Source organism: Macaca mulatta, chromosome 2 (genome assembly GCF_049350105.2).
Source record: "Macaca mulatta isolate MMU2019108-1 chromosome 2, T2T-MMU8v2.0, whole genome shotgun sequence".
Taxonomy (NCBI): domain Eukaryota; kingdom Metazoa; phylum Chordata; class Mammalia; order Primates; family Cercopithecidae; genus Macaca; species Macaca mulatta.
This window is the reverse complement of record NC_133407.1, coordinates 44796062-44808098: the sequence shown is the minus strand read 5'-3', so window position 1 is coordinate 44808098 and position 12037 is coordinate 44796062. Positions and strand designations below refer to the sequence as shown.

Below are 12037 nucleotides of genomic sequence, written 5' to 3'. Positions count from 1 at the left end.
GGCTGCTGGCTTGGGCCCAGAGTCACGGCCGTACTCCCGTACTCAGGCTGATGCCCTCTGGGGAGAAGGGGCGGGTTCTCTGGGGGCTGGTTATTGCCAGTGCCAGCTTGTGCACGTGTCACACCTCCCTCCAATGATGACGGGTCCTGCCTGGCTTTAAATCATATGTTTTTTCCTAATTAAAAAAAAAAAAAGCTCAGTACAGAAAACATGGGAAGAAATGGAAAGTACAAAATTCATCTTCACTCAGAGAGATGTAAAGATTTACTGATACACAGGGGAATAAAAACAGTTTGCAATCTAAAAATCCTAAAGAGACAAAACCTAGCATATGTCTCAGAACCAACATGGAGCTTGACACATGACAGACACCAATATTTATTAACATAACAGGCCAGGCATGGTGGCTCAAAGTGCCTGTAATCCCAGCACTTTGGGAGGCTGAGGTGGGAGGATCATGAGGTCAGGAGTTTGAGACCAGCCTGATCAACATGGTGAAACCCCGTCTCTACTAAAAATACAAAAATTCCCTGGGCATGGTGGCAGGTGCCTGTAATCCCAGCTACTCAGGAGGCTGAGGCAGGAGAATCACTTGAACCCAGGAGGTGGAGTCTGCAGCAAGCTGAGATGGTGCCACTGCACTCCAGCCTTGGTGACACAGCGAGACTCCATCTCAAAAAAAAAAAAAGAAAGAAAGAACAAATAAGTCTGAATAACTGCAATGATTTTTCCCAGATGATTCAAGAAAATTCAGTGTCTCTTTTATTTTTATTTTTATTTATTCATTTATTTTTCGAGAGTCTTGCTGTGTTGCCCCAAGCTGGAGTGCAGTGGCATGATCTTGGCTCACTGCAACTTCTGCCTCCCAGGTTCAAGTGATTCTCCTGCCTCAGCCTCCTGAGTAGCTGGAATTACAGGTGCCCACCATCACATCTGGCTAATTTGTGTGTGTGTGTGTATGTGTGTGTTTTCAGTAGAGACGAGGTTTCGCCATGTAGGCCAGGCTGGTCTCGAACTCCTGACCTCATGGTCCTCCTGCCTCGGCTTCCCAAAGTGCTATGGTTACAGGTGTAAGCCACCATGCCTGGCCAATCTATTTTTTTAAATAATCTAAATAGCTAATATGGTCAGTCTTCCAGGCAAAAAAAATACTTGTGCTTATCTTTTTTCCTTATGTACCTTGTATCATTTTTTCCCTTTTAAGATTTAGGGCTGGGTGCAGTGGCTCACACCTGTAATCCCAGCACTTTGGGAGGCCCAGGTGGGCAGATCACTTGAGGTCAGAAGTTTGAGACCAGCCTGGCCAACATGGTGAAACCCTGTCTCTACTAAAAATACAAAAATTAGCCAGGCGTGGTGGTGCTCGCCTGTAGTCCCAGCTACTCAGGATCTGAGGCAGGAGAATCGCTTGAACCCGAGAGGCAGAGGTTGCAGTGAGCCGAGATGGCACCATTGCACTCCAGCCTGCGTGACAGAGCAAGTCTCTGTCTCAAAAAAAAAAAAAAAAAAAAAAGATTTACAATTGCCAAAAAAAACAATTTAAGAAGCAAGGATTATTTGTGTTCATTAGTTTTCATCACATTTTACTGTCAGAACAATTTGCATAAATTGTCTTATTATTAAACTGCCCTAATGATACATGCAGTATAGTGATATTTAAAAATTGATCTAGTAGACTTTAATTAATTAATTTATTTACTTTTGAGACAAGGTCTTGCTCTGTTACCCACGCTGGAGTGTCAGTGGTGTGATCATGGCTCACTGTAGCCTCCCGGGCTTAATCAATCCTCCTGCCTCAGCCTCCCAAGTAGCTGGGACTACAGGCATATGCAGCACGCTTGGCTAATTTTTGTATTGTTTTCAGAGACAGGGTTTTGCCCAGGCTGATCTTGAACTCCTGGGCTCAAGTGATCCTCTTGCCTTGGCCTCCCAAAGTGCTGGGATTACAGGTGTGCACCACCAAACCTGGCCCATCTGGTAGACTTTAATGATTTCAAAAGATATGCCTTGCAATTTCTGAGAAGCAAAAATTGTTGAATCATTTCACATTTATGCCTGATTACCTAAATGAGAAACATGTTAAAATTTATATTCAGGCCGGGTGTGGTGGCTCATGCCTGTAATCCCAGCATTTTGGAAGGCCAAGGCAGGTGGGTCATGGGAGGTCACAAGTTCAAGACCAGCCTGGCCAACATGGTGAAACCCCGTCTCTACTAAAAACACAAAAAACTAGCTGGTGTGGTGGCAGGCTTCTGTAATCTCAGCTACTTGGGAGGCTGAGGCAGGAGAATCACTTGAACCTGGGAGGTGGAAGTTGCAGAGAGCCGAGATTGTACCATTGCACGCCAGCCTGGGCAACAAGAGCAAAGTTCTGTCTCAAAAAAAAAAATTATATTTAAAACAAAAAGTTGAGGCTGGGTGCAGTGTCTCACACCTGTAATCCCAGCACTTTGGGAGGTTGAGGCGGAAGGATCACTTGAAGCCAGGAGTTCAAAAGACCTGTCTGGGCAACATAGTGAGACCCCATATCTAAAAAAATTAAAAATAAAAATTAAAAATTGGGAACAATTTTTAACGCTTTGTGGCTTGCAAAGGTAAAATCAATAACTTCATACTATTTCCTGTAAAAACATCATTCATCTTTTCTGCCTTGCACAGCTGTTCTCAGCCCCTTCCAGCAGTTTATTAACTCCATCTCCTCATTTGAGAAACAAACATTCAAAATAATCCCTGATAAACTGGAAGAAAAAAAATGCCTTCTCCCTGGTTCTTCTTTGTATAAATATTTAACTCAGATATGTGTTTATTTCCCCCGATATTTCATTATGTTTAATGAGCTTTTCTATTAAAATATAAGGTCATTTTAACTTTTAAAAAATAAGCAAGCATCATGTCTTTTCTTTTTCTTTTTCTTTTTTTTGAGATGGAGTCCCTCTCTTGTCGCCCAGGCTGTAGTGCAGTGGTGTGATCTTGGCTCACTGCAACCTCCACCTCCCAGGTTCCAGCAATTCTCTGCCTCAGCCTCCCAAGTAGCTGGGATTACAGGTGCCCGCCACCACACCCAGTTAATTTTGTTGTATTTTTAGTAGAGACGGGGTTTCAGCATGTTGGCCAGGCTGGTCTTGAACTCCTGACCTCATGATCCACCCGCCTCAGCCTCCCAGAGTGCTGGGATTACAGGCATGAGCCACCATGCCTGGTCCAGCATCATGTCTTTTCAAAAATTACATCCTTCCTTTGATGAGGCATCTGGCTGCATCTGATTTAAATCTTTCCTTAACCTCCACAACACCCTGCACCTATCCCTTTGCATTTCTCTACCCTCCAACATTTAACCTCCTGTGTCAGGCCTGCCCCTCACCTGCCTATGTCATGGCGACCCTCCTGCACTCGGACTTGATCCAGATGGGAGCCCACATATGACAGAGAGGCCTGGGAGCAGCCTCGGACTCTAACTTCCCCACTCATTCTACTTAGATTTTTCTTTTATTTTGTACAAAAATTTTCCTTCCCAAGCACTTCCAGGGACCCAGATCTCTTTCTTCTCTTATTTCCTGTAGAACTTTTCATTAAGGCATCTTGGTTCAGGCCTTAGTGGTTTTGTCCCCTGATCATTCCCTCTCAACCCACTGTTACTGGCCACAGTCTTCAACAGATTATGCCCCTACTGTGTGCAAGTCATGCACTACTGGCTTCATATAGATGATTTCTGGTCTTCACAACAATCCTGTGAAGCTGTGGGACTTGAGGTACAAAATCTCTATGAGCTTCCATTTCCTGATTTAAAATGTGAATATTAACACAACAGGAACCTACGTTCTGTATTCCATACCACACTACCTTTCTTACATGGTTGTCTTTTCTCTATGGTGTCCCCAGTGCCACACAGTGTATAATTAGATCTCAAGACACAATTATTTGGTGATTTTTATTTACTATTTTTATAATTATTGACTACTGCTATGGTTTGGGTCTGTGTCTCCACCCAAATCTCATGTAGAATTGTAATCCCCAATGTTGGACGAGGGGCCTGGTAGAAGGTGATTGGATCATGGGGGCAGATTCCCCCCCTTGCTGTTCTCATGATAATGAGTGAGTTCTCACGAGATCCAGTTGTTTAAAAGTGTGTGGCCTTTGTCCCCCCCTTCTCCGTTCTGCGGCCATGTAAGACATGACTGCTTCCCCTTTGCCTTTCGCCATGACTGTAAGTTTCCTGAGGCCTCCCCAGCCATGCTTCCTGTATAGCCTGTGGGACTGTGAGCCAATTAAACCTCTTTTCTTTATAAATTACCCAGTTTCAGGAAATTTTTTTTTTTTTTTTTTTTTTTTTGAGACAGTCTTGCCCTGTCACCCAGGCTGGAGTCCAGTGGGTACAATCTTGGCTCACTGCAACCTCCTCCTCCCAAGTTGAAGCAATCCTCCTGTCTCAGCCTTCCTAGTAGCTGGGATTACAGGCACACACCACCACACCTGGCTAATTTTTATATTTTTAGTGGAGACACGGTTTCACCATGTTGGCCAGGCTGGTCTCGAACTCCTGACCTCAGGTGATCTGCCTGCCTTGGACTCCCAAAGTGCTGGGATTGCAAGCATGAGCCACCATGCCTGGCCTCAGGTATTTCTTTACAGCAGTGTGAGAATGGATTAATACAACTACTTATTCAATTATTTTCCTGAGTTAGTTCTAAGACATAAAACAGATTTCCATTTAAACCTTATTGAAAGCAGAGGCAATTCACACTAAGGAACCAATGCAACAAGACATTTTTATTTTTTTATCTCTCCAATTTTTTTGTCCTTTTTAAAACTGAGATATTTATCTTTAATTATTAGTTTGCATTTGTCCCTCTGCCAGCTTTAAGGCATAATCAACAAATAAACACTATGTTGTTTTTAAATGTCTATAAAGCCCAATCCTGAGAACTCTACCATTGGAGTGCTCTGGTTAATTGGATTTCTGTTAATCACCAATCGGTTTTTTGTTAAAAGGGACTTGTTCAAAACTTAACCAAACTTTAATTTACTTTCTTACCTCAGGAAAAAAAAAAAGAAAATCTCCTGGGCATACTTGTATCCTGCTTTGGTGACACAGAACTCTAAGCATCCTAGGTTAGGATTTGGAGCATTAGGGAGCATGCTGAGGATGGAAGGGGAGTGGGAAAGTGAGCCACACGTGCACGCCTAGGCCTCAACTGTCAGAGGGCTTCTTCTTAACTTGTTCCAGGTATGGTTAATGCTGTCTTGTAGATGAGTATTACTGTTAGCTGGATTCCCATTAACCAACATTTTTTTGACCGACACTTTTGCAGTTTTCGAATCCCTAACTCAAGGGACAAAACTTTTTAATTGACTTCAGCCAGGTTTTTTTACCACTGGGATAAATTTAGATTTTATTATGCACACACACATCCTTTTAAAAAATATCACCCAGCTTTATATTTGTATCCCAAATATTTTTTCGCAGCTGTAGAATTCTCACCTCGGCTGTGCTTTTGAGAAGTGCTAATTCTACCATACAGTGCTGGCTGGGCAGCCACTTGAAATGAGGGCTACTATTTTTTCAATTCAATTTCTTTTCTTTCTTTCTTTTTTTTTTTTCTTTTTGAGACAAGAGTCTTGCTCTTGTTGCCCAGGCTGGAGTGCAATGGCACGCAATCTTGGCTCACTACAACCTCCGCTTCCTGGGTTCAAGCAATTCTCCTGCCTCAGGCTCCCGAGTAGCTGGGATTCCAGATGCACACCACCACGCCGGGCTAATGTTTGTATTTTTAGTAGAGACGGGGTTTACACCATGTTGGCCAGGCTGGTCTTGAACTCTTGACCTCGTGATCCATTCGCCTCGGCCTCCCAAAGTGCTGGGATTACAGACATGAGCCACTGCACCTGGCCTGTTCCACTCAATTTCTAAGCCCATAGGTCTCCTTCAGGCTTTGAAATAGCCAAGAGACCAAGCTCCCAAGATATGTGTGAGAAACTAAAGTGTGCAAGGACAAGAGAAGCTCTAAGATGAATAGATTGTCTTATTTCATTTATACTGCAATTGCTAAAATGACATGCTTTGGGGACATTTGAAAAGTTGCCATCAAAATGTATGATTGAAGTTTTGAGCAACCAAAATAAGATCGAATGTAATAACATTCACATGTGCATGGCAGTGCCTGCCAAACTGCTGCACAGTAGACTCACTTGGGGAGCTTCTGAAATTCTAAATGGTCAAGCTGTTCCCATACCTGGGAGTGGGGATCCGAATGTCTGTGGATGGGAGTCAGGCATTCGTTTTTTAAAAGATCCCTAGATGATTCCAAAGTTCAGCAGAGTTTGGGAACCGATGGCATATGGTAGTACGAGTTTACCATATTACTTAAAGGACTCAACTAACTTTACAGAATGCTTTACTTCACAGACCTCATGGATGTTTACATTTAAAATGCTTCAATATGATGATAGTAAATTGTTTCCAAAAAATTGTGAAAGAAACTGTCAGTGAAATTGAAAATTATTCTGTGATCTAAAACATTGCCAAAATATTGTAACCCGCTCCTTTTTAGAGGGAGAATGTCAGGAACATTTGTTTCCAGCTTCAAAATCCTTTTTATAAGTATAGAAGCAGGAGAAAGATGAAGGGAAAAAAAGATCTAAACAAAGAAAAACTAAAATGATTATTTACTAAGAACTGCAAATGCTCATTTTCTGGGCACACCACAAAGTTCCATTCTCTGTTCCTAGGACTTTGCGTAATACACAGGGACATGATGGTAAAAGGCTGATGCTCTCAGTTTATCAAAATAAACCTGAGTGTTCCTTTTCCCAGCCCTCAGTGAAAACTGAGACTTTACTCATCTTTATGAAAAAAGAAAGAGAAAGAAAATAAACTGTGTCCTAGTAGTGAGCTTGCCTGTCCTTTGAATTGTTTTGTGGTTGCGATGTCGCCCTCCTAACTGATTATCCCTCATTCCACAGATTTCCACGTGTTGGGAACATTCGAGGATTATGTCAGCCGAGACTCCTGCCACCTGTCTGGTAAAGAGAGCAATTTATAGTAACAAACACACGCCAGACTTGGATGAATTACCCTCCCCACAACCCGTAGGTCTGTTGGGGTCATTCAGTTCCTCAAACAGTCCCGTTTCTATAATTTCTTCCTGCCATGCTATAGGAACAGCACCTGTTGCAAAGTTTTTGAAGAACTGCTTATCTTTGTCATCAAATTCCACCCCCCGAACCTCAGAGAAATCATCAATTTCACCGATGTCTTTGGCATAAACCACTGAAGGGTCTGGCACAAATGGGGGTTCAATTAGGCCGGCTTCTAGGCGAGGAAAGTTGATCGTTTTAAAGAAATGATGTTTCCTGGGATCATCAGACTTTTCTCTGTGAAGAAAGGAGACATCAGCCTGAGACAGAGTTAACAAACCAAAATGGGACACGTTCTAACAATACAAAGTGTGTAGCATTCTTTTCTTACATTTTATTTTAATTGCAAAGACAATATAATAACAAAGAATAACTGAAAAATAATAGCTTTTGAAATCACCCCAAATTCCCATATAAATAGACAGCACTCTCATTATTTGTAGACAGCTTTCACCTGTAGATGCAATTTTTAAATAGTGAAGCTTTGGACATGACTTTTATTCTTGGTGTTTCAAGGAAATACTAGGAAAGTTCTGTAGAACCACACCTGCTTGCCTGCAGCTTCCAGTCATTGCCTTTTCAGGGTCACACAGAACAAGTTAAGCATATCTCTGTCCCACACAACCACCACTCCCATTTTAAAAGGCGGCACTCGTATCTCTTTATTGGTAATATGATATGATTTCCAGAAGCCCCACTTACCTCCCCAACTGCCACAATAATCTTGGTGTTATTTCTTTAAAGACTTAAAAAAATCCATTAGCAATTTGCAGTAGTAGGAATTAGCATAAATTTAGTATTCAACACTATGATTATTATTATCAAACCCTCCATCTCTATGCTAGAAATTATTCCAGTATCTAAAGAAAAAAGCATGTTCCCAACTGTGTAACCTCTATTATTAATATTAGTTATCTATTGCTGTGTAACAAATTGCTCCAAAATTTAGTGCCTTAAAACAACAAACATTTATTATCTCACGGCTTCTGAGGGTCAAGAATCTGGACATGGCTTAACTGGGTGTCTCTGTCTCACAGTCTCTTCTGAGGTTGCAGTAAAGCTGCTGGCTGAGACTGTGGTCTCATCTGAAGGCTCAGCTGAGGCTGGGGGATTTGCTTCCAAGCTCACTCATGTGGTTATTGCAAGCCTCCATCCCTTATCACATGAGCCTTCACAGGGCTGCTTTAAAACATTGCAGCTGGCTTTCCCAAGGTCAGTGATCACACACAGACACACACACACACACACACACACACACACACACACACACACAGAATGCTCAAAATAGAAGCCATAGTTTTTTTAATAATCTAATCTTAGAAGTGACATCTCATCACTTCTGCCATATTCTATTTCTTATTGAAGGAAGACCACACTTAAGGTAAAGGGATCATACATGGGTATGAATGCCAGGATGTGGGGATCATTGGGAGCCATCTTAGGGGCTGCCTACCATACTCCTCTTAGTTACTCTTAAATCTAGGTTTTTTTTTTTTTTTTTGAGATGGAGTCTCGCTCTGTGGCCCAGGCGGGAGTGCAGTGGCCGGATCTCAGCTCACTGCAAGCTCCGCCTCCCGGGTTTACGCCATTTTCCTGCCTCAGCCTCCGAGTAGCTGGGATTACAGGCGCCCGCCACCTCGCCCAGCTAGTTTTTTGTATTTTTTAGTAGAGACGGGGTTTCACCGGGTTAGCCAGGATGGTCTCGATCTCCTGACCTTGTGATCCACCCGTCTCAGCCTCCCAAAGTGCTGGGATTACAGGCTTGAGCCACTGTGCCTGGCCAAATCTAGGTTTTAACAAAATAAAAAGTGGGCTGTTTTGTGGCATCAGATTCAAAATTTTTTTTTTCCTCTAAAAAATGTGAATAGCCAGATGTGGTGGCTCACACCTGTAATCCCAGCACTTTGGGAGGCCAAGGTGGGCGGATCACGAGGTCAGGAGATCGAGACCATCCTGGCTAACACCGTGAAACCCTGTCTCTACTAAAAATACAAAAAATTAGCTGGGTGTGGTGGCGGACGCCTGTAGTCCCAGCTACTGGGGAGGCTGAGGCAGGAGAATGGCATGAACCCGGGAGGCAGAGCTTGCAGTGAGCTCATTCCAGCCTGGGTGACAGAGTCAGACTCTGTCTCAAAAAAACAAACAAACAAAAAATGTGGATAGATTTCCTGGTCTGATTGAGAAACATCTTCTACATACAAGTGGCCAACAAATATATCAAAAAATGCTCATTATCACTGATCATCAGATAAAAGTAAATTAAAACCACAATAAGATACCATCTCACACCCGTCAGAATAGCTATTACTAAGAAGTAACAAAACAAACAAACAAACAAAAAACAGCCAGGCACGGTGGCTCACACCTGTAATCCTAGCACCTTGGGAGACCAAGGTAGGCAGATTGCTTGAGCTCAGGAGTTCAAGACCAGCCTGGGCAACATGGTGAAACCCCATATCTACTAAAATACAAAAAATTAGACAGGTGTGGCGGCGTGTGCCTGTAGTCCTAGCTACTCAGGAGGCTGAGGCAGGAGAATTGCTTGAATCCAGGAGGCGGAGATTGCAGTGAGCTGAGGTCGTGCCACTGCACTCCAGCCTGGGTGACAGAATGAGATTCCGTCTCAAAAACAAACAAAAAACGAACGAAAAAATACCAACCAACCAACAAACCAACCAACCAAACAAAAACATATTGGAGGGGCTGCACAGAAAAGGGAATGCTTACACACTGTTGATGGGAAGGTAAATTAGTTCAGCCATTCTGGAAAGCAGTTTGGAGATTTCTCAAAGAACTAAAAATAGAACTACCATTTGACCCAGCAATACTATTACTGGTATATACCCAAAGGGAAATAAATTGTTCTACCAAAAAGACATACACTCATATGTTCATCACAGCACCATTCACAATAGCAAAGACATGGAATCAACTAAGGAGTCCATAAATGGTGGATTGAATAAAGAAAATGTGGTATATACACAATATGGAATAATGTGCAGTCATAAAAAGGAACAAAACCATGTTCTTTTCAGCAACATAGAAGCAGCTGGAGACCATTTTCCTAAGTGAACTAACATAGAAACAGAAAACCAAGTACCGCATGTTCTCACTTATAAGTGGGAGCTAAACATTGGGTAAACATGAACGTAAAGATGGGAACAGTAGACACGGGGGACTACTAGATGTTTTGGGGGTGGGGCAAGGGTTGAAAAACTATCTATTGAGTATTGTGCTCACTACTTGGGTGGTAGATTCAATTGCATCCAAAACCTCAGCATTACACAATATGTCTTTGTAACAAACCTGCACATATACTCCCTGAATCTAAAATAAAAGATTTTTTTTAAAGAAATGTCTTCCTTTTAAAAAAAGTCAATTTCTGCCATAAGTTAACCTTAATAGAAATTAATCATATTAATGGTCCATCCTTTACATTTTCCATTCAAGATATCAAAAAGCTTTTTGGGAAAGGATTGAGAGTTTGCCCCATATATTCCCTTCGGAGATTCCCCACTATGTCAGATGATAACGACAACAGACTCTGCCCAGCAAGATGACTAAAGGCAATATCCAATAATGGCACAACTAATAACAAGAATGAGGATAACTGACATTTATTCAGGGCCTACTCTCAGTTAATACAACATTCAGCTCTTCATTATATTATTACATTCAACCAGTACAACAGCCCTGTCTCTAACTCCTGTATTTTTGACTCCTTTATGTGCTTCTGTATTCATGAATAACTGTGCATCTGAGGAAGCCACAGTAAATAGGTGACTTTTTCAAAGGAAAATTTATAATTAAATTTTATTATGAGAAGAGAAACTTAATTGGAGGCATCTGATGATCCAGTGATTCCTTGGGTTCTTGTTCTGTGACCCAGCCCTACCCACTTCCAGAAAGGTCTATCCGGAACTTCGTGGACTTTTCCCACTGTGTATGGAGACCTGGATCAAAGGTGCTACAAGGGGTGTCTTTTCTCCCAAAGTCTCTACCAAGTCTCCACCAACTGAAAGAAAGAAAATGCAGGCTTGCCATCTACCAGAACTGACTGCCCCAGTGTCTGCGTGGTTTACATCTTGTAGGTTAAGAGCCTTGAGGGAGAGTTACTGAGATACATGTAAGCTTCAAAAATAGATATTTAGGCCAGGCACAGTGGCTCACACCTGTAATCCCAGCACTTTGGGAGGCCGAAGTGGGTAGATCTCCTGAGGCCAGGAGTTTGAGACCAGACTGGCCAACATGGTGAAACCCTGTCTCTACTGAAAAATACAAAAATTAGTCAGGCGTGGTGGCACATGCCTATAATCCCAGTTACTTGGGAGGCTGAGGGAGGAGAATTGCTTCAACCTGGGAGGCAAAGGTTGCAGTGAGCCGAGATCGGGCTATTGCAGTCCAGCCTAGGTGACAGAGCAAGACTCTGTTTCAAAAAAAAAAAGAGAGATTTTTTAAAAGTCAGGTTTATTGAGGTATAATTTACACAGAAACATTCACCTTTTAAAGGTATCAGATTTTTAAATGTGGCAGAAGGATAGAGCTAGAATGCCATCCAAATAGATCAGGAATGAGCCCCAGACCTGCATGTCTCAAAAGAGAATGAAGGCATTGGAATGGGAGTAGGTGCCACAGGGAAGGTACTTGCATCGCTTCCATGACCACTGGCAGACATGAATTGAACACACCGTACCAGGGGTCAAAAGGGCCCTTAAAAACTCAGTCTAAGCAGTAAATGGAGACTGCCCAGGAGCTTGGTAACCTTGGGAGACTTGCCAGACCAGTCTTTACATCAGGATGAACAGTTCTCACATAGCATCTCAAGCCCACCACGCCCAGGGAGCCTTGGTTTGTCCATCAGTGGTGGCTGACTGCAGCCCTTTTGCAACTAATTATAAAAGAC

At 42.5% G+C, this 12037-nt stretch overlaps 1 protein-coding gene across 1 annotated transcript in view; it reads right to left on the bottom strand.

The window, feature by feature from the left end:
• Nucleotides 1-5361: 5361 nt before the first annotated feature.
• Nucleotides 5362-12037, bottom strand: part of GRK7 (G protein-coupled receptor kinase 7) — a 41132-nt gene continuing 34456 nt past the window's right edge. The window contains exon 4 of the mRNA XM_001112570.5: nucleotides 5362-7371. Within this exon, the coding sequence (XP_001112570.2) occupies nucleotides 7035-7371 (337 nt within the window). The 3' untranslated portion in view covers nucleotides 5362-7034. The remainder of the gene's footprint in view (nucleotides 7372-12037) is intronic.